Source organism: Hevea brasiliensis, chromosome 5, assembly GCF_030052815.1.
Source record: "Hevea brasiliensis isolate MT/VB/25A 57/8 chromosome 5, ASM3005281v1, whole genome shotgun sequence".
Lineage (NCBI taxonomy): Eukaryota > Viridiplantae > Streptophyta > Magnoliopsida > Malpighiales > Euphorbiaceae > Hevea > Hevea brasiliensis.
Window position 1 is genome coordinate 113907569 of NC_079497.1, and position 20369 is coordinate 113927937.

Here is a 20369-nt window from a genome sequence, read left to right on the forward strand (position 1 = left end):
CCTACCACATACTCAAGCTCTCTTTCAAGAACCTATCAGGCTATACTAATTTTGAAACAATTAACGACCAAAATATGTTTTAAAGCAAATCTTAGCTTACTAACCCTTCAGCTTATGGCAAAAACTGCGGAACCAAAGAACAGAATCATCCAAGCTCTTCATATATGAAAAATGGAAAAAAGAAATGGGTAGTGTTAAAAAAATAGAAAATAAAAAAAAAGGAAAGGGATTGGTCAAGCCCATCATCTAATTGCTAATGATGCATACAGCTTATCCCTTTTAGGGCAGAAGTGCAGGAGTTGCTGCCCACGAGTGTCCAAGTGTTGCTTTAACTTTGGGCCTTCAAGGGACACAACCCCTCAATTATGGGAAGAGGCAAGGCACTAGGCATCATCATCCACTTCAAATTACTCATACATTGCAATTCTTCCCACAAGGATGGAAAAAGCTGGCCGAAGCACTAACTCAGAAGGCCTACTCAAGATTATTGAAAAAGGGAAGGAAATGATGGCTTGATGATAGAAATAGATACACTTGGTAGCCTACATCCAATCAACTTGTTTGTTCATTATTTTGTGTATGTCAGGCTGAAAGTAGTGCTATAATACCCTGTTGATCCAACTTCTACAAAAATAAAAATCGTTTCGTTCAAACCAAGCAAATGACCAATATCAGACCAATCCATCCTTTTTCGTTCCAATTCCCAAGTTCTTTAAGATTTAATGGTATCGTGTAGATATCCCCAGACCTTTCCTCTGCTCTGTGAAGTATTTGTTAATCCAAGAGATAATTGAAATTCAACATATTTCACAAAGCACACGCAGACATTATAATACTGTAAAATCTTTAGATGACCTTGTTATGTTTGCCTCATTAGAACAGCATAATACAATGACTACACATACACGCCAAACTATTACCCGCGATTAACAAGATTGTCAACAAACAAGAGACGTGCATACGCCACACTCTCAGCATGGCAAAAGCAAGAACTGACCCCAACAGAATCCATAGGACCATAGCCATGGACCTACAACCATGATGGACATAAACATCTTTCAAGGGCCAAAAACACATACCAGAACCAAGAAATAATCGGCAGGATTAACTTGACAAGCTGCAAAACTAATCCCTAACATCATACAGCCATAAGACCCCCTAGCTTCCCAAAATCAAAGATAAAGGAAAATGAATAGGAACATCATCACAAAGTAGAATTCCCTCTAAATCGTAAAATCTGGCCTTCTGGGAGACTGCCCAATGCTATAATTTCTTTCATGGCATAAGATCTCTGAAGCGAATGAGCCTGATGGGGTAGAGAATAAAGTCCTCTGATAGGACCATACACAATAACTTCCATCCCATGCTAGGGTTGGCAAATATCCCTATTCTGAAGACAGTACAGTTTTAACTCCCAGCAGTAAATAGTGAAAACAGTTGCCATTTGCCAAGTCCATAAATGCCTCCATTTGAAGGATGTTATCCAGCAGCTTAGACTCAATTTCCTGGCCATGGAAATCTCAAACCTGATCAAAATGATATGGAGAATGTCTTAAAATGCTTACTGGAATAAGAGGCTACATATATTATTCATTGTCCAAAAACACAACCCAGATTCAACAGTAAGCATAAGCCACATTTGAGCTACTAGGTCCACAGAGAAACATACATACTGTTTGGTTAGCAAGGCAGAGTAGGCAATTGATCAGAAGAGCTTGCATTAACAGAAAATTGCAGTCCTGGTTGCTGGTGACCTCATACAATCAGAAAACAATGCCCATATGCTATAAATTTCTCCTGCCAATCACCCACAATAATTCTCTATTCCTTCTACTCAAGAACTAACCGCAAATGTGATTTATGAGTTCTGAATACCCGCAAATGTGATTTATGAGTTCTGAATACCTAATTAGTGCAATTATGACTACTGATAATCAAATTGAAGAAGCTTAGCCTCTATGAACCAAGAGACAAGCAAGCACTTAAACACGGGCTTCACTAAGGCTCCACTCAATCCCCTCCAACAAGCCAAGTCAAATAATATCCACTTTCGATACATAAAACCCTGATCATAGATCACTCAAACAGCTGATTGATAGAATAACCTCACAATAATAAATATATTTACAGTGATAGTGAACTCCGCCTAAGTAATTTGTACTTAGTCGGTCCCAAGCCCGGATAAAGGAATTGGGTTGCAATAGGTGACAACCAACGTAAAAATTTCGTCACACCTTATGATATGGATTCAAATGATATAAACGTTGGGCGTCCTTTACTTATGACGCGTTACATCAGAGCCCGAGTGTAGTGAGAAATATGCAAGGGTATAAGGCGTTCACCAAAAGTGACGCGCCATACCAACGCCCCAGTGTGATGTTAAAAGAGCAAGTGTTCCCATATCATGGACGGATATGGGTAAAGAAGTTAGTCCATAGGACAGATAGTGGAACAAAACACAAGATAGGCATAGAGAACAATAGAAGATATCATAGAAGGAGATAAATTATGAAGAAACAGGATAGGAGGAGAATCAAGGTTGGTACTTGGAATGTTGGATCACTTACAGGAAAATTAATGGAGCTTATGGATATCTTAGAAAGGAGAAGAGTGAATATTGCTTGCATTCAGGAGACTAAATGGGTAGGAGAGAAAAGCAAGGAAATGGATAATTCAGGGTACAAACTGTAGTTTACCGGAAATGAGAGGAACAGGAACGGAGTGGGCATAATCATAAACAGGACATTGAAAGATGCTGTAATAGCTGTGAAAAGAGTAGAAGATAGAATTATACTAGTAATGCTAGTACTAGAAGGAGAAATAATAAATGCAGTTAGTGTTTATGCCCCACAAATAGGACTAAATAGTGAGAGCAAACAAAGATTTTGGGAAGATTTAGATGATCTAATGCAAAGCATACCAAATGAAGAGAATGTTTTCATCATTGGAGATTTGAATGGACATGTAGGAAGTGATAGACAAGGTTATGAGAATGTTCATGGAGGTTTTGGTTTTGGCAGCCCAAATGAGGAGAGAAAAAACATTCTGGATTTTGTTATGGTATACGACCTAATACTAGTAAATACTTACTTTATAAAAAGAGTCATATTTAGTGACTTTCAAAAGTTGGCAACATAGAAGAGCGCAGGCCTTTGAAAAGTTGTATGAGAAACTTGGAACTAAAGAAGGGGAGAAAGATATTTATAGATTAGCAAGGAGGAGAGAAAAGAAATGTCAAGATCTCAATCAAGTTAGGTGCATTAAGGATAAAGAAGGAAAAGTGTTGGTGAAAGATGAGGACATTAAAGAAAGACGGAGAAATTATTTTAATGATTTTTTTAATAATAGTCAAAATGGTAATAGCGTAAATATAAACTACAAAACAATAGAAAAGAATGTGAATTATACTAGAAGGATTAGATCTTTAGAAGTAAAGGAAACACTTAAGAGAATGAAAATAGGTAAAGCCTGTGGACCCGATGGAATACCAATTGAAGTGTAGAAGTGTTTGGGAGATATGGGAATGGCATGATTAACTAAATTATTTAATAAGATTCTAAACTCAAAGAAAATGCCTGATGAATGGAAGAGTATTTTAGTACCTATTTTTAAAAATAAGGGAGACATACAGAGTTGTTCAAACTATAGGGAAATTAAATTCATGAGCCATACTATGAAGCAGTGGGAGAGAGTTGTGGAACATTGACTATGTCATGACACTTCTATCTCTCCCAATCAATTTGGCTTCATGCCCGTTCGTTCAACTATAAAAGCGATCTTTCTCATTAGAAGCTTGATAGAGAAATATAGAAATGTGAAGAAAGATCTACACATAGTTTTCATCGATTTAGAGAAAGCTTATGATAGTGTTCCAAGAGATGTCTTATGGAGAGTGTTAGAATAAAAGAGGGTATCTATTAGGTACATATAAGTGTTGAAAGATATGTATGAAGGAGCAACTACTATTGTACGCACAGTGGGAGGAGACACAAGAGATTTTCCTATCTCAGTTGGATTACACAAAAGTTCAGCTGTAAGCTCTTATATTTTTACATTAGTTTTAGATAAGTTGACGAAACATATACAAGAGAGTATCCCTTAGTGCATAATATAGTTCTGATAGATGAGACACGAGAAGGAGTCAATAGAAAGCTAGAGCTTTGGAGAAGTACTCTAGAGTCAAAGGGCTTTAAGTTAAGTAGAACGAAGACAGAATACATGCATTGCAAGTTCAGTAAAAGCCGAATTGGTGATAGGGAAGGAGTTAGTTTGAATGGAGTGGTACTGTCCCAAAGTAATCACTTAAAATATCTCGGCTCAGTCCTTCAAGTAGATGGGAAATGTGAGGAGGATGTTAGTCATAGAATTAAAGCCAGATGGTTGAAGTGGAGACGTGTCCCGGGAGTTTTATGTGATCGCAAGATTCCCAATAAGTTGAAAGGAAAATTTTACCGTACAGCCATATGACCAGCCATGTTATATGGTAGTGAGTGTTGAACACTGAAGGAGTCGTATGTGTCTAAGATAAGAGTTGCGGAGATGAGAATGTTAAGGTAGATGAGTGGCCATACCATACTAGACTAGATAAAGTCCGTAACGAGAGTATTAGAGAAAAGGTAGGAGTGGTGCCAATTGAAAATAAGTTGAGAGGAGGGAGATTGAGGTGGTTTTGTCATGTGAAGCGTAGATATACGAAGGCTCCAGTTAGACAAGTAGAGCACATTAGGTTAGATGATAAAAAAAAAAAAGGGGTAGACCTAAACTGACCTGGAGGAGAGTAGTATAACATGACCTGGAGGAGAGTAGTATAACATGACCTAGAAGCATTACACATTTCCGAGGATTTAACCCAAAATCGTTTAGAGTGGAGAAAGATAATCCATATAGCCGACCCCAAATTTTTGAAATAAAGGCTTAGTTGAGTTGAGTTGAGTTGAGTTGAGTTGATAGAGCTTTGTGATATAGAACATCCTGGGTTATCAGGTATGTTGTAACTTCTTTGAAGACAACCCTTGAACTTCATGATAGCCCCATGAGCGCCAGCAAGACCCCATCTGGTGATAAAATTGCCCTTTCCTCAAGCTCAGACAGTAAAATTTTGCTATACACTAGCACATGCACCATAACAAGAAACAGATTCTCACAGTTCAACAACAGACTTCAACAGTCATGTTGTGTCAACTAGATATGTAAGGCCTTGTCAGTGACCCATGGTATTGAGACTCAAGCTTAAAGAGTATAGCTTCCCAACTTGGTGCATCATCTTTTGCATTTTTACCACTGCACTCAATCAGTTCTTCAAGTTTTTCAAAGGCACTTACAAATCCACTACTACTTGCATTTCTAATGCAATTAGAACAACTGTCCCTACATCATGTTGTGTGAATTTGAAACCTTGGTACCCACCCACACCCAAGGCAAAATGCAAGGGAGACACAGAAAAAAAAGGGGAAGGGGGCACAGAAACGATAATGAGTAAGTAATTTTTAAACTTCCCATTTTCCAATTGTAATAAGGGCTAGTGGTTAAGAGCAAAAATCTTCCAGTGCCATTACCATGTAGCGAAATCCAACAATATTAGATTTACATGATTCCACATTTGTTCAAATCTTGCGCACCATACCCTTATATTGAAATTTTGCATACACCTTGGTGGTAAACATGGAGAAAATAGCATGGCCTTAACACACCCCCTATGCAAGTAAGATCATCTCCTGTAGGACCTCTCTCAATCTAAGTGATAGAATATTGGCAGCAACCATTAAGATTTGTCATCAGAAATGAATTTCTGAATCCTTTGTACCCACTGCACCAGCTTTTCTTAGATCTAAAGAACTAAGTAAACAATATTCACTATGTTCTCATATATTTCAACAAAACATATAATAATATCCTGGCAAGTCTTAAGAATAAGTCACAACGAAATCACTGATACTAAAAGATTCTCTAAATCTTTCATCTTTCCCTACAAGGTCACACAACTCTCCTACAAAACAATATTTCCTACCCCAAGCACTTAAGGTACAAATGTAAGAATTTCTTCTTTAAAAAATAAATGCTGAAATTACATATCTAGTTGATTACACTGAATACACATTAATTTCTTTCCTAATAAGCTATGAGTTCGGCAAACAACATCTATCTTTATCCTAGTATCAACAAATTGAAGAAGGGAAGAACAAATTATCATAAAAGAGTAGGGTACACGTGAAAAAAGGGAACATATAATTTCACCAGTTCATCTTTAATTTCACATTATCCTAGTTCATTAAAAGGAAGTTTATACCTTTACCAAAAACTTCCTTTTCCCAAGATTCATTAAATTACCTTAAACAATGCAATTATAATCTTGCTCTAACTCATAAAGCCTCTCCTCACTTGTTTCTGATTTAGTCATTTAATTCACCTCCAGATTAACACAACAGAGTTAGTTTAATTTTCCAAAATAAGAGGAAATATGTACATTCAAAAAAGAACCATAGATAATGCAAAATGAAACTAAACGAAACAATGAGAAATTAAAAAGGTAAACAAGATACAATCCAAATTCAGAAATGAAATAGCATGAAGCTTGGATGGATGTAAATCAATACCTTTCTCAATCTATATCGTGATCAACAACACAATAGGTTTTGCAAGGGATTTAGAACAATGATCACAACAAAATATACACATGAAGCACTCCCATGGAAAATATACACAAGTAGTATATTGCCTCGTGATAAAAGTACATACAACATATTGCCGTTGACTACACCTACCAATGGCAGTGCTGACTGACTGGGGCTCCAAAAAACAGGAACACATAAAGCAGTGAAGATCACTGCACATGCTATTTTAGCGCTACAGTTGACTTTGCCTGCAACTGGAAACTATCATCTCTAATCACCAGTGATTATCATCCAAGGCCATCAATCAATCCTTCCAATTCTCTCCTCCCGAACCTCCTTCCTTCAGAATGAGCTTCTTTACACCTTGCAGCAAAGTAAAATATCAACCAAGCTACCATAAAGTAAACCTCAACAGCTGACTGAAAAACTGCAGCCAAAAACTTCCCAAAAACCCGAGTTAAGAGCCATCTTGCTGCTGACCCACAAAGTATCGTTTCCATAGACTTTATTTGGACAGCCTGGTTAAACAAGGTTGATATCAAATAACAACCTTCCTTAATAATCTCTCTACCAGTCCTCCTTGAATCCACAATGGTAACCCATGCATCCACTGCAAATATAAACGCAACAAATGCATCCAACAAAAACCAAGTAAACAAAAACCCTGAAATTTCTTTTTCAAATCCTCGAATCCATGGGGACATAATGGAAAATGGCATCAATTTCAACCTTATAAATAGCTTAAAAAACGAGTATTGGTCCTCAATTTCACCAAAATACCACAACCCTATAAGCTGAGTTAAAGCATCCCTAACTGCCCATCTCATGAGGATAAAACCAGTGAGTCGTTTCAGCCCCAATCGAGACCCATCCCAAACAACAGCAACGAATGAAGTAAACCTCCCCAGTAAATCATTAACCACAGCAACAAAAATGATGCCCAATATCCACGAATATATAGCAGTAAACCCAAGAATCACCCACCCATAAGCTGCAGACAAGAAACTTACCAGAAAGAACAAGGCAGCCGCGTCCCGCCGGCCCATCTCCAAACCCTTAATAAAGAACTGCAAATCCACTATCCGGTCCAAATCCCCGCCCTTTTCAAAACCCACCGATCCATTTTCCTCTTCCTCTTCCTCTTCCTCTTCCTTTTCATTATCACTATAATCAGTACTTTCCCTGTCGCTACTATTCATAAGTAGACTATCCACCTTGAATTGAATCCCAGAATGAACAGTTTCCGAAATCTTGATCCCGTTATCGACGACATACTCGGAAAATCCCAACCCAGGATCGAGGTTGTAAAGAATTACAGAGCTGCCATTTGGAGAAAGCTTACGGTTAGGACCAAAGAGGGAACGATCCGTATCGTCGTCGCCGGAGAAGAAGTCATCATCTAGGGTTCCCACGCGAGTGAGGTGGAGAAAGGGGCGGCGGTGGCGGCGAGGAGGGAAGCGTTGAATGCGGTGGTGAGGGTGGAGATGGCGGCCGGAGAGGTCGAGGCGGGAGAGGAGGGATCTAAGGGAAGGGTCACGGTCGATGAATGATGTGAGGACGTGGGTCCCACTCTCGACGAGGGAACGGAAGGATAACAGGAGAAGGGAGAGGAGGAGGAAGGTGAAGAGATTGGCGGAGAAGGAGGCGGAGGCCTGTTTGATGAGGTGAGATGTCGTCCGTAGATTGTTGATGCTGAGGCGGGGTTGATCAGTCATCGCGAAATTGATTTTATTTTGCTTTTCTCTCTGCTTGCGATTTGTTTTTTTTTTTTTTTCCCCTTTATTTTCTATTGTTATGATTTGTGCGAGATGAGGGCAGAGGAGGAGAGGAAAGGAGAGTGCCGATGGCTTCACGCGATGGTTGCTGCTGTGCTGACCACGCGTTTAATTATTTGCACACAACATGCATGAAGGTAGGAGATGGACTTGAACTTCATCCTATGTTGGAATTTGAACAGATTAACATTAATACTGTGTTATTATAATTAGTGCTACGAAACGCAGCGGTAGCGAGACCCAACAAGTGGTTTTCTCTCAAGTAGGTTAGAGAGAGAGATTCTTTCGTCCTATGTTGAGTTTCCTTCTTCTTCTTCTTCCTTTTTTTTTTTTTTTTTTGTTTCCGTTCAAGGGCTATTTCCAGCCTCTCTGGATGGGTGGGAGACGACTTCTCTTCCTCCACATCCCTCTCCACTTCTGAGTAGGGTGTGTACATGATTTTTGGTGGTTTTTTTATGGTTTTCCGCATTTTTTTACAGGTGTTGGTGCTGAATGATAAAGGTCTGCTGCTTCCCTGTTTAATGGTCATTTATACAGAGGCATGAGAAACTTGAACCTCCGCCTGTGCGGGTATGACGCAAGTGAGATACCGGACAAACTATGTCTTTGTTGCCCTGCATGATATGGTGGTGCGGACTTGCTGCTCCTCTTGGCTCCCATGACCTCTGGGTTTTCTCAGATTCCGTGGCCTCGGTCTTTAACTTATTAATCTATTTGCTATGAATGAAATATTTATCTATTGTTAAAAGAGAAATGCAGTGGTCAATATAGATCAGTAATAACTGCATATATAACTGCATGTATGTTCAACTTCCCCCTCTCAACACATATGTAATGAAAAGAAAAAATAGCGCCATGAAATGAAGAGTTTAAACTTCAATTAAAATTATTAAGACTGTGAAATGGAATTTGCTAACCCTTCTTTCAAATATTTGCCAACGCATGTTCATGAGCACAGGAACAGAACAAATGTGCAGCACTTTATAGGAGCATAGCTACCATTTTAGGATCTATATGATTTGAATGATCATTCTCTTCATGCTAACTTTGTGAGACCTGAGATTTCTCAGCTTGCTTCTTCCGACCCACTTCAAAATAAAATGGAGAGAATACGAAAAGATGAAGAGCAAGACTTAAAGATGCATGCTGATACGGTTTGCTCAAGAGGATGATTCTCCATTAGGGCTCGAGTTGAGCTGTACCTTTGTAAAACAGAAATGAGTACATTCAATTTCCAAATGGACAAGAATTTCGAGCCCTTCTGCACCTCCCAATACTTAACAATGGATGCAAATGGCGGTTCTGGTGGAACAACTGAAGGTTTGACAGTCGCAGACAAGTCACTTTTGAGATGCATTTTAACTGGAACGATGTAGGGTCAAAGGCATCAAATAATTGTGGACCTGCTGGAACAAAATCAATTTTTACCAACATAGATTTTAAGAGTCCTAATATACGTAGTATAAATCCTATTAGGCTCGTCTTCAAGATTAAAGAAAATCAATTTGAACTTCCGAGCATCCTTGGTTATGCATGATGTTTTTCTTTAGATTGCCCAAATTTACATTCCGAACTTGAGAGCTCAACCAAGGAAGTAGGGCAAACCGGGTGGAAGAAAAGGAATTTCATGAACTTTGCAACTGCTTTCATCTGATTGAATTCAATAGCGAGAGAAATAATCAACATAATCCAAGTTAAAAATGTAAAATAATATGGACAAAGGTGGGATAAAATAATAATATCAACATAATCCAAGCAAGCTAGAAATAATCACCCTTTATTTCTTGCTGTAATGACAACAATACGCTACTCAAAAAAAACTTACAGCGTGGAAAATTAGCCCTCTTAATGAATCCAATGATCTGTTCATTTAGAGACATTACAGTAGGCAGGAGAACAGTATTTGGCTCCTGTATCTTTAGAACAGCAATTTTAATATCTTCTATACAAACAATCACAGTTATGCGGTCTTATTCTCCTCTGGAAAACAACTAAAAGCAGGTTTTAAACATGACTCCAAAATAAAAAGTGCAACTACTTAGTTGAAAACAGTGCAAAACTTCTTCTTTTAAAAAAAATCTCCATAGGGAATCTTTAAAGATGGTCACATATTGCCCTTGTAAAATCAGTTGTAGATGAAGAGCCACCAAGGTCTGCAGTTCGATACCTCCCCTCAGCAATTGTGTTAAGGATAGCATCCTGGATCATATCAGCCTTGTCATTGAGCTCTAAATGGCGCAACATTGTGACAGCACTTAACAGCAAGGCAGTGGGATTTGCCAAATTCTATTGACATTCAACCATAGAAGAAGTTAGGTTCAATTATAAATGTTGGCAAACAAACACCAACAGCTTGTTTAATATTAATCAATTCCATAAAATTTATGGAAAATGTATGATTATTCCCATTCAAAATTTCTTAAATGCGTCCCATTTTAATTTTTTGTTTGATAAAATTACTAGTAAGTAACTCAAAGCAACTACCAAAAGCTCCTCTTCTAGTGCTTAAACCCTGAATTGCCAATCAATGCACCCACAAATAGGCAATTTAAAAAATAACCATCGTCAAAAAAAAAAAAACTCCAATAATGAAATCTTCACAATCCATTACTAGCGAAGCTCTCCAAGTTAACTATTATAAGTTCGTGATGAAGTTCTAAAAGACTGCATGATAAAACTTCCTCAATTCTAATTGTAGATATAACACTTTCAACTTCATAGTATTTCCACTGGCACTGCCAGAAGATTACAACAGGGCAGAGTTTCCCCAAAATCTATTGGACATTCCAGTTCCTCACAGTCCACAATAACCAAAGGAACAGCCATTAATTAGTGCTAAAAGAGTTTCATCAAGCCATAATTTATGTTTCTTCTAGATCCTTGGAAGGGCACATACCAAATTCCACCAGTTCTAGAACATCAGGAAACCTTCAACAGCGTCAATATTTTTTTTCCCCAAAAGCGCGCACACACACAGGCACACATAGTTGCCAACTCATTTAAATGAAACTTCTTGACCAAGAGTCTAGCGTTTGACAAGAACAAGACATGTTGAATTTACCATACACATGATGAAACAATTGATTGTATGGGGTTTGCATCAACCAAAACACATCAGAAATTCTTCTTGTGTTGTTACGCCTTTAAAACAATAGTATTATACTAGAATATGCAGCACAGTTTTATAATGAAAAACTAAGTTAACTATAAAGAAAAATGTAAATTATCAAGAAAGGCTAACCTTCCCAGCAATATCAGGTGCTGAACCATGTACGGCTTCAGCAAGAGCAATGCCTCCTTCACCAATATTGCAGCTGTAAAAGATGTCAAAGCTGTTAGATGACCTGGATGGATGTTAGCAGAAATGAAAGATCTTCTTTAGTTACCTTGGTGTTAAGCCCAAACCACCAATCAATCCTGCACACAGGTCACTGATAATGTCACCATAGAGGTTAGGCATCACCAATACATCAAACAATGCTGGATTCTTCACAAGCTGTACAGAGACACAAGTAATCAGATGTGTCTTTACACAGTTTTTTCCCCTCCTTGTATAGGGGGTGTGCGTGTAGATAGATAGAAAGAGAGACCTTTTCTTCATCAAGAGGAATTATCAGGTGCATCTAGTGTTTATACCCCTCTCTCACAAAATACACGGGACCCACCTTCTAAGATCAAGGAAGAAACTGTTTTTTGTTTCTACAGGGACCACTGTGCTCCCAGTGTATTTTAGAATCTTCCCTTCATCAGACACTAATCCTTATGATTGGGAAGGGGCAATGATGAGGGAAAAGTAAGAGAAGGAGCAAAGAGAATGTTACCAGTTACTCTAGCCCTAAGGAGGTGAAAGAATCTTTTGGCTTGATGCCATCAAAGACTTTCTCAATTTGGGGTGAAAATCATTGCATTTACTAATCTGTCCATATAATTAATTCTTCCATTGAATACAGTGAAGGCCATTATGGTAATTTGAATTAATGAAAAGAATTACTCTTCTCATTTCTTCTCCCTCCTTAACAACAGGAGAGAATTATTATCCCCCTTCACTCTCTATTCCTCCATTTTGTCTCCCCTCCTTTTCTTTCCCCTCTTACTTTTTCCCCCATCAAAAAGAAGGCAAAAAAAGAAAAAAATAAAAAAAAGGTCAATGCACTAGATATTCAAAGAAAGGGATTCAATATACCATCATACAACAGTTGTCAATAACAACTTCCTCATATGTTATCTCAGGGTACTTCTCTGCAACCTCACGGCAGCACTGCAAATGAATTTAACAACTTAATGTCAGATACTTGGGTAAATTACTGTGTAGTTTTTAAGATACAATGAATTTAAAATTGACATTACCTTAAGAAACAGACCATCAGTTTTCTGCATAATGTTTGCCTTGTGAATTGCAGACACTCTCTCCCGACCATGGGTCTTTGCATAGTGAAAAGCATATTCAGCCACCCGCAAACTTGCCTGACGAGTAATGATTTTGAGACTTTCAACAACACCTCTCACCACCTATCATCAAAATTAAACACTGCCTCAATATATACCTTCCCTATTTGTTCATGCACATCAGCATTCTACTTAAAGAAACTTACTTGATGTTCGAGTCCACTGTATTCCCCTTCCGTATTTTCGCGGATGGTAATAAGATTCACATCATCATACCGGGTTTTATAGCCCGGCAGGCTGTTGCAAGGCCTGACATTGGCATACAAATTAAGTTCTTTCCTGAGAGTGAGATTCAGAGATCGATGGCCTTTGCCAATCGGTGTGGCCATTGGCCCTTTCAAGCCTACTTTATTTCGTCTAACTGACTCCAAACTTTCCCATGTTAGGAAACTCTGAGTTCTAGGATCTATTTCAGTCCCAACATAGTGCTCTTCCCACTCAATTGGCACCTCAGCTGCCTTAAATACCTGTCACAATTAAAATAATAATGAATAACCATAAAATTACATGCATGTGAAGGAAAGCAATACATACAACTGTAGGGAAGAAAATTGAAAATTATTAAAGCATACCAACATATTGAGATATCAGAAATTCCCACCAAAGTGGAACTATCTTGTATGCACAGCACATTTCCCATAACAAGAATACACTGGATTATCTTTGTCCTTAATGCTATGCTAAACAGCTACCAAAAACCATTCCTGTCAATATTGATAGAAACCTATGTTTTGATTTCTTCCAAAATTACTCTTGCAACTAAGTCATGGCACAAGACACTAGTTTCCAAAATAATTGAATGTATATGATTAATGATGGTCTCCTAAAAAGAGGTGCTCCACCTGATTGATTGAGCTACAGTTTTTGTACTTTGTGTGCCCCAGAATTACAAAAGCTTCATTTTGGGCATGCACCACTATCTATTATTTTTTCTGGGCATCCTCAAGAGTAGCTTGAGAAGATATTCAACAAAAGGAAGACTACAATTAAGTTTAAAAGTTGACAGATATTCTCAAAAATACGTTCTTAACTCTTAAATAATTCATCTGTAACAGGCAAGCCATACGATAAAGGCTTTCACATCAATAGTAAGTGTTGAATGTAATTGAATGATCCCACAAGGCATAAGAAAACACAGAAACAAGCATGCACTGAAAAAGCTCGACATCTGAAATACCTACATTTCCTCATAGAACTCTATGCCAACTGAACGTAAAGACAATACTCAATTTAGCACAATTATGGCATATCTACCGTATTCTCTTTTTTCTAATTTTCAAAAAAAAAAAAAAGAGGAAAAAAAAACTTAAAGCACTAGCTCCCGAGTTATGATCCGTTTATTTCTTTTCCCGGAGGAGAAGACGTTGCAGAAAAATTATAGAGCAGAATTTTTTTTTTTTTATTCATAAAAGCAAAAAATAAATTTTCATTCGGATTGACAGCCAGCTAAAGCAATGAAAAGGCGCACACACGGAATATAATCTCATGATTGTTCACACAGAAATCATTTCCAAGTAAAGCAGCTAAAAAAAAAAAATTCCTTCCAATTTGTAACCAGCCAAAAGTTCAGATCATAAGCAAAAGCAGCAGCACGAAGAGGAAGACGATGCAAAAATTAAAGCCGTTAGATTCAAAAGCCGTTAGATTCAAAAGCAATTTCGAAGGGAAGCGAGAGAGAGAGGGAGAGACCTGTTTGACAGACTCAGCGATCTCGGGGCCGATACCGTCGCCAGGAAAGAGAGTGGCTGTTATCGGAGTTGTAGAGGAGGAGAAAGCCCTGGCGGCCGACGCTAGCAAGGAATAATTAGGTCCGGCGGCGGCGGTGGTAGTGGAGGAAAGGATCTGGGAGGAGCGGCTTCCTAAAGCGCGTCTAAGGAGCTGAGAAGCCATGATTTTTCTGGTTCGTCTTGTCTGATTGAAAAGTAGAGCAGAAAATAACGCAGTCTTTTTAGAACATATAATAATAATAAATAATAATAATAATACTGATCTATTGGGCTTTTGAAAATTCGTACATGGGCTAGGAAGGCATAGCCGATCTTTGTACTGTGGCCCACTTAATGCCCAATTGGACTTTTGTGGGCTTCATTTTGTGGGTTTGAATTTTGTATTTTTTGACTCCACCTTTTGTGACATCAAATGGATTACGAGGGGAATCCTATCTCAAGGTTAGGAGAGTTTACAAATATTAAGAATTCATAATTAGGGTTAAGCATTCGGTTTAAATTAAATTAAACTGAATTGAATCGATAAAATTGAATTAATTAAATTATTATATTTTATAAATTGAATCTAATCGAACTGTATAAAAAATCAAATCGAATCGAGTTGTTCTAATTCGGTTCAGTTCAGTTCGAACCAATTGATTTTTAGATTTTGATTAATTTTTTCATTTAGACTTAATTTTTAAGTTATTTGATTTGATTTTAACTTTAATTTGAACCTAATAACCATTAATTATTGAAATTAAAGAATTTATATATATAATAATACATATAATATATAAATTTCCTATAAAAATAAAGTAATTTAAAAATCAATAAAATAATTCAGTTCGGTTCAGTCAACTGATTTTTTTCTCTTTAAAATCAAACTGAAATAACTGAAATTTTTAAAATTTAAAACCTAACCAAATCGAATTACTTTAAAAATCGAACCGAATTATTAAATTAGAGTAGTTCGATTTGATTTATTAAATTCAAACCGAATAGTACTTACCTCTATTCATAACAATATCACTGGTCTATCAGAAAACTCTAATAGCAATTAATTAGGTTTGAACTCGAAATTTAATGCAATAAGAGTTGAATTCTTAATCATTTTATCCAAACAAGAAGAGGTACATTTCTCATCTTCTCTTCAACATTAACAATATTTAGAGCATTCCCTTACAAAAATTTAAAAAAAAAGACAAAAAAAAAATAGAAAAAGAAGTATTTAGAACTTAGAAGTCTTGATCTTTATCATGCTAACAAATGGTTGTCCCTAATGCTCACTCTTTTGCTCACAAATGGAATAAAACACAAATATTATTGAAAACAAGGCAGAAAACGGCAGAACAAGTCAAGAAACGTTGTCGTTTTCTCTCAAAAGCATTTGAATACAAGGAGAAAGCACCATGTAAAAGGACTTGGGGTTTATATGGGAGGCAGACTAAACCATGACAGCAGATCTAACAACAAAGCCCATAATTTCATTTTCTCTCCAGCCTAAATCAAAGCTTAGAAGGGCAAAATTAGATGAAAAGACAACTTCTACTTTCAAAATCCTGTAGATCTACAATGACAGCCACGAACTTTATTGTGCAGTTATGTATTGCAGGGTTCTCAAGCTACGGATGAATAAGCTCAGAAATAGTACCAGCGGAGGGCCAACCACTGAATGTTCATGGATTCTTGACCTCAAAAATCTATGGATATCGTTTGTTTGCTATATAAAATTAATTACTTTTTTACATCTTAAATTAACACCCAAGATCCTTCTTCCTGGGGGAGAAGAAGTCTCTAGAATAACTGTTTTAGCATGAATTGAACTTGCAGTTTGATTGGCAATTACTACCAATATTTTGCCTTCAATTCCACAACAAAAGTAAGAAGAGAAGTACTGAAGATTGAAAGAAATGCATTACAGATTTTTGTTTTTATATCACAAACTGTAACTATAGGTACATAAAAAGGGATTGGAAAACAAATCTTGAAATGTAAACAGAACAAAAAGTTACAGCTTAACAGATTGGAAGAGGGGCACCATTCCATTCCTTGAGACAATCTAGCATTGGATCAATGATCTTTCCCTGGCACATGGCGGTGAAAACCTTATCAAATTCCTCTCCAGGTGACCGGACCTTCTCACCAGTGAGCAACCCAGTTCCTAACTCCTCCCTCACAAACTTGTACAATGGGTAAGACCTGCATTCTTTGATCTTGTTGGCAACTGCTGGATTCCCACTCTCGTGCGCCTCTCTTGCACTCTCAACTTGTTTAGGCAAATGGGCTTTCAGTTCTTCCTCGAAAGCTTCAATCTTTTGGAAGACTGAAGTGCTGGCATTCTTCTCATTCTCACCATTTGCCAAAGCATGGTCCACGAGAACTTGCCTTAGTTTTTGCATCAATGGATAGGTAGCACTGCAGGGGTCATCTATATAGGAAAAGACTTGCTCACAATCCACAACTTTGAGCATGTCCTTCTCGCAGAACCTTGATGGGTGAAGTTCTCCAGTAGCACCCGTAGTTAGAACCCTTTTAGCTACTTGGCTTACAGTGTTTTTGACTGCGTGCTTCAGATTCTCCTCCAAATGTCTCAAGTCAATAGCTTGGCAAAGTGCTACTAAGAAAGTTGTGGACATGAGCTTCAAGATATCTACGGCTTCTTCTGTCTTTCTTGAAGAGATTAGCCCCAATGAGTTCACATCTTGATTGTGCTGCTCTGCACTTTGTACATGGCTAGTTACTGGATTTGCAAGATATTGGAGCTCAGAACAGTAAGAAGCCATTGCAATTTCAGCTCCCTTGAAGCCATAATCCAAGCTTGGATTCCTACCAGCCGTGAGATTTGATGGCAACCCATTGTTGTAGAAGTCATTTACAAGCTCACTGAATTGAGCAAACATGAGCTTTCCTATCGATGCAATAGCCAAACGTGCATTGTCCATTGAGACTCCAATCGGGGTCCCTTGGAAATTTCCACCATGTAAGGCCTTGTTCCTAGAAACATCAATCAAAGGGTTGTCATTCACTGAATTAATCTCTCTTTCGATTGATTTAGTTGAGAATCTGATAACTTCAATCTGAGGACCTAGCCATTGTGGTGAAGTCCTGAGAGCATATCGATCTTGCTTTGGTTTCTGCAAGGGATCCATTTCATGCAACTTCTTAGCTGCTTTAATATAAGAGCTACCATCTAAAATGTGCTCCATTATAGCTGCAGCCTCTATTTGCCCCGGATGATGCTTTAGTTTATGTGTCAAGTGATCAGTAAATTCAGGTTTTCCATTCATAACCTCTGCGAAAATTGCTGATAAAACTTCTGATAAAACAGCAAGAACATTTGCCTCAAAAAGAACCATAGAAGCCAAGCCAGAACCAACTGCAGTGCCATTAACCAGAGCAAGGCCTTCTTTAGGCTGCAACTCAAAGAAGCCAGAGTCAATACCAGCAAAGCGAAAGGCTTGCTGGGCATCTAAGGATTCCCCATTGGGGCCAACAGCCTTGGAATTAGGCCGGCCAGTGAGTAATCCAGCAATGTATGACAATGGAACTAAATCCCCTGAAGCAGTGATTGTGCCTCGGAGCGGCAAGCATGGAGTAATGTTGTGGTTGAGGAGCTTGGTGATGGCTTCCAAGATTTCAAATCTAATGCCTGAGTAACCTTGGAGGAGAGTGTTGATCCTCACTAGCATAGCTGCTCTTGTTGCAGAGTGTGACAAAGTGTGACATGATTCTGTGTTATTGCCAAAAATCCCAGCATTCAAGAATCTACAGAAACAAAGTACCACGTAACAGATTAGTTACAGTCTTAGATAAATTCTCTAGAAAAAGATGAATTCTAATGCTGCCAGAAGAATAATTTAGTTAGATCTCTGCTTCAATTTTTTAATCAATTAATCAAACAATTAAATACATATTTTTTAACAATATTATATTATCTAGGCTCGGTCCATCATAAATTTAAAATAAAATATTTATGATAAGATTTACTAATTAAATAATTATGAATCTCTGTAAAGTACCAACTGAAAAATAAATCCTCTTTTTAATAATATAAATGATAGATTCCACATAATTATAATTATAAGAAATAAAAACGTGAACCTAATAATTTTTTTATCTTATTTATATTTTAAATTCACGATAAACTAAGTATAAATAAGATAAGAATTTCCCTTTTCCCAAAACTCCTTAATTCATAGCTATTTTCTCGTAAATAAACCATAAAATGTTTTCTTTTTTTATGTCATAGTAACTCTCGTCAGGCCGGCAGGACAACTCACGCAAGTGGAAGGCAGGACGAGTCCCATTTAACTCGACTGAGTTAACTAGGCGTCACAAAAAACTTAATACAAGTTGCTCAATTTTCACCGCTCTTACTCAAATGGCAACACCACAAATTCACCCTTCAACCAACTGAGTCAACTCGACCGAGCCACCCCCATGGAATGAGCGAAGGAAAAATTTTTTTTAACGCTTCAATTCTGACAGACATTTGAATATAGAGGAGAAGCGGAGCTTACCTAATGAGCTCCCTCTGTAAAGCACCACCTTGCTTGGTTCTTCTATGGGAAGTAGCCCCAAATCCAGTGGTGACACCATAGCTATCAGTTCCCTTGTTCATACTATCCATGACCCAGTCACTGCTTGCCTTAACACCAGCTCTAGCAGATTCTGCAAGCTCCACCTTCACATCAGATTCACGACTGCTGGCAATAGCTGCCACCTGAGCTACGGTCAAGGTTTCGCCGCCTAACTTGACCAAAGGCTTCCTAAACTCAGCCACCATTCTTTTAACTTCATCTAAATGGCTGCCATTCATTGACTCAGCAGCCAGACCCCAACTCAGTGGGTCACGAGTTGCGCACAAAGTTTCCAAAGAACCATTCTGGTGACCATTCTGAAAGATTGTTGCCATGTTTAAGAAATACCCAGACAGTTAATCAATCAAAAGAAGTGAAGGACTTGAAGTTATAAAGGAGAAAGGATCGATCTAAGAGAGAATGGATAGGAAATCTTTGGTACGATATGGATTTCCTGAGGAGAAAGGGAGGAGGGAATGGGGTTTAAATAGAAGGTGAGAGAGGAGAGTTGGAGTTTCCCTTGTTAGTGTATGGGTAGGTAAGCATAAGGAGGGCAGAGGGAGAAAGGGTGGGTTGGTTGAAAATTAACAGTGGCCATTGATCTAGGAAAATCCAAGGGTTGGGATTGCATAAAAGTGATGATTAGAAGAGAAGGGTAAATTTGACTTGTGGTAGTGGTGCATGGTGAGGTTGTGGTTGGTGGGCAACTGGAGAAAGAAATTCGTTTCCATTGATTAGGTCAGGTTGGTCAGGAGCACCATATCACCTAATCAACATTATGCATTCATCACACCTATACACGTAAATCATCTTATTGAATAAAAATATATAATTCAGGCAATAAATTATAATTATCTATGTTTTAATTAACCCATTTAAGAAAGCATTCTAATCTTGATGTTGGGTAAAAATATTAGTACTATTAAAATAGATAAAGGAAGCTTTGTGTTCATTGAACATTTTGATTAATTAAAATTAGAAAGCAACAGATTTTGAAATTAATTAAAATATACACGAGATTTGAGGAATACTAACATGTGGACAGCTATGATTTCTTTGGATGGATCTTTGCATTCGGAGGCTGAGAAGTAAGAAGATCACAAGCTAATTCCATACTGAATTAATTACTAATATATAACTTGATTTAATTTTGCTCTGAAAAGGAATTTTTGAATAATAAAATTATAAAAATATATATATATAAAAAAGACAACAATATATATTGAATACATTAATAAAATTAACTAC

The 20369-nt window shown here is 37.6% G+C and overlaps 3 protein-coding genes and 1 long non-coding RNA gene across 7 annotated transcripts; 1 reads left to right on the top strand and 3 right to left on the bottom strand.

The window, feature by feature from the left end:
* Positions 1-787: 787 nt before the first annotated feature.
* LOC110650026 (uncharacterized) lies at positions 788-8330 on the bottom strand. Of its 4 annotated transcripts, none has more exons than XM_058147499.1 (2): positions 6762-8330; positions 788-1505 (listed from the first exon to the last, which is right to left on the bottom strand). In XM_058147499.1, the coding sequence occupies exon 1, from the start codon at positions 8324-8326 to the stop codon at positions 6899-6901; it is 1428 nt and encodes a 475-aa protein (XP_058003482.1). In that variant the 5' UTR covers positions 8327-8330; the 3' UTR covers positions 788-1505; positions 6762-6898. The 4 variants fall into 4 exon arrangements, with proteins under 4 accessions (XP_058003482.1, XP_058003481.1, XP_058003480.1 ...); XM_058147498.1 differs by having other exon boundaries at positions 788-1526; XM_058147497.1 differs by having other exon boundaries at positions 6594-8330.
* Positions 8331-8566: 236 nt separating this feature from the next.
* Positions 8567-9180, top strand: LOC131179986 (uncharacterized). The gene is made up of 2 exons (XR_009148997.1): positions 8567-8680; positions 8866-9180. It is a non-coding gene; the product is annotated as an uncharacterized LOC131179986 (long non-coding RNA).
* A 967-nt stretch (positions 9181-10147) lies between these two features.
* Positions 10148-14778, bottom strand: LOC110650017 (isocitrate dehydrogenase [NAD] catalytic subunit 5, mitochondrial). Its single transcript, XM_021804798.2, has 7 exons — positions 14522-14778; positions 12979-13299; positions 12734-12895; positions 12570-12644; positions 11773-11882; positions 11628-11700; positions 10148-10672 (listed from the first exon to the last, which is right to left on the bottom strand). Exons 1-7 carry the CDS (start codon positions 14720-14722, stop codon positions 10481-10483), a joined length of 1134 nt encoding a protein of 377 aa, XP_021660490.1. The 5' UTR covers positions 14723-14778; the 3' UTR covers positions 10148-10480.
* A 1658-nt stretch (positions 14779-16436) lies between these two features.
* Positions 16437-19590, bottom strand: LOC110650000 (phenylalanine ammonia-lyase). The gene is made up of 2 exons (XM_021804780.2): positions 19062-19590; positions 16437-18306 (listed from the first exon to the last, which is right to left on the bottom strand). The coding sequence occupies exons 1-2, from the start codon at positions 19454-19456 to the stop codon at positions 16557-16559; spliced, it is 2145 nt and encodes a 714-aa protein (XP_021660472.2). The 5' UTR covers positions 19457-19590; the 3' UTR covers positions 16437-16556.
* Positions 19591-20369: the final 779 nt, after the last annotated feature.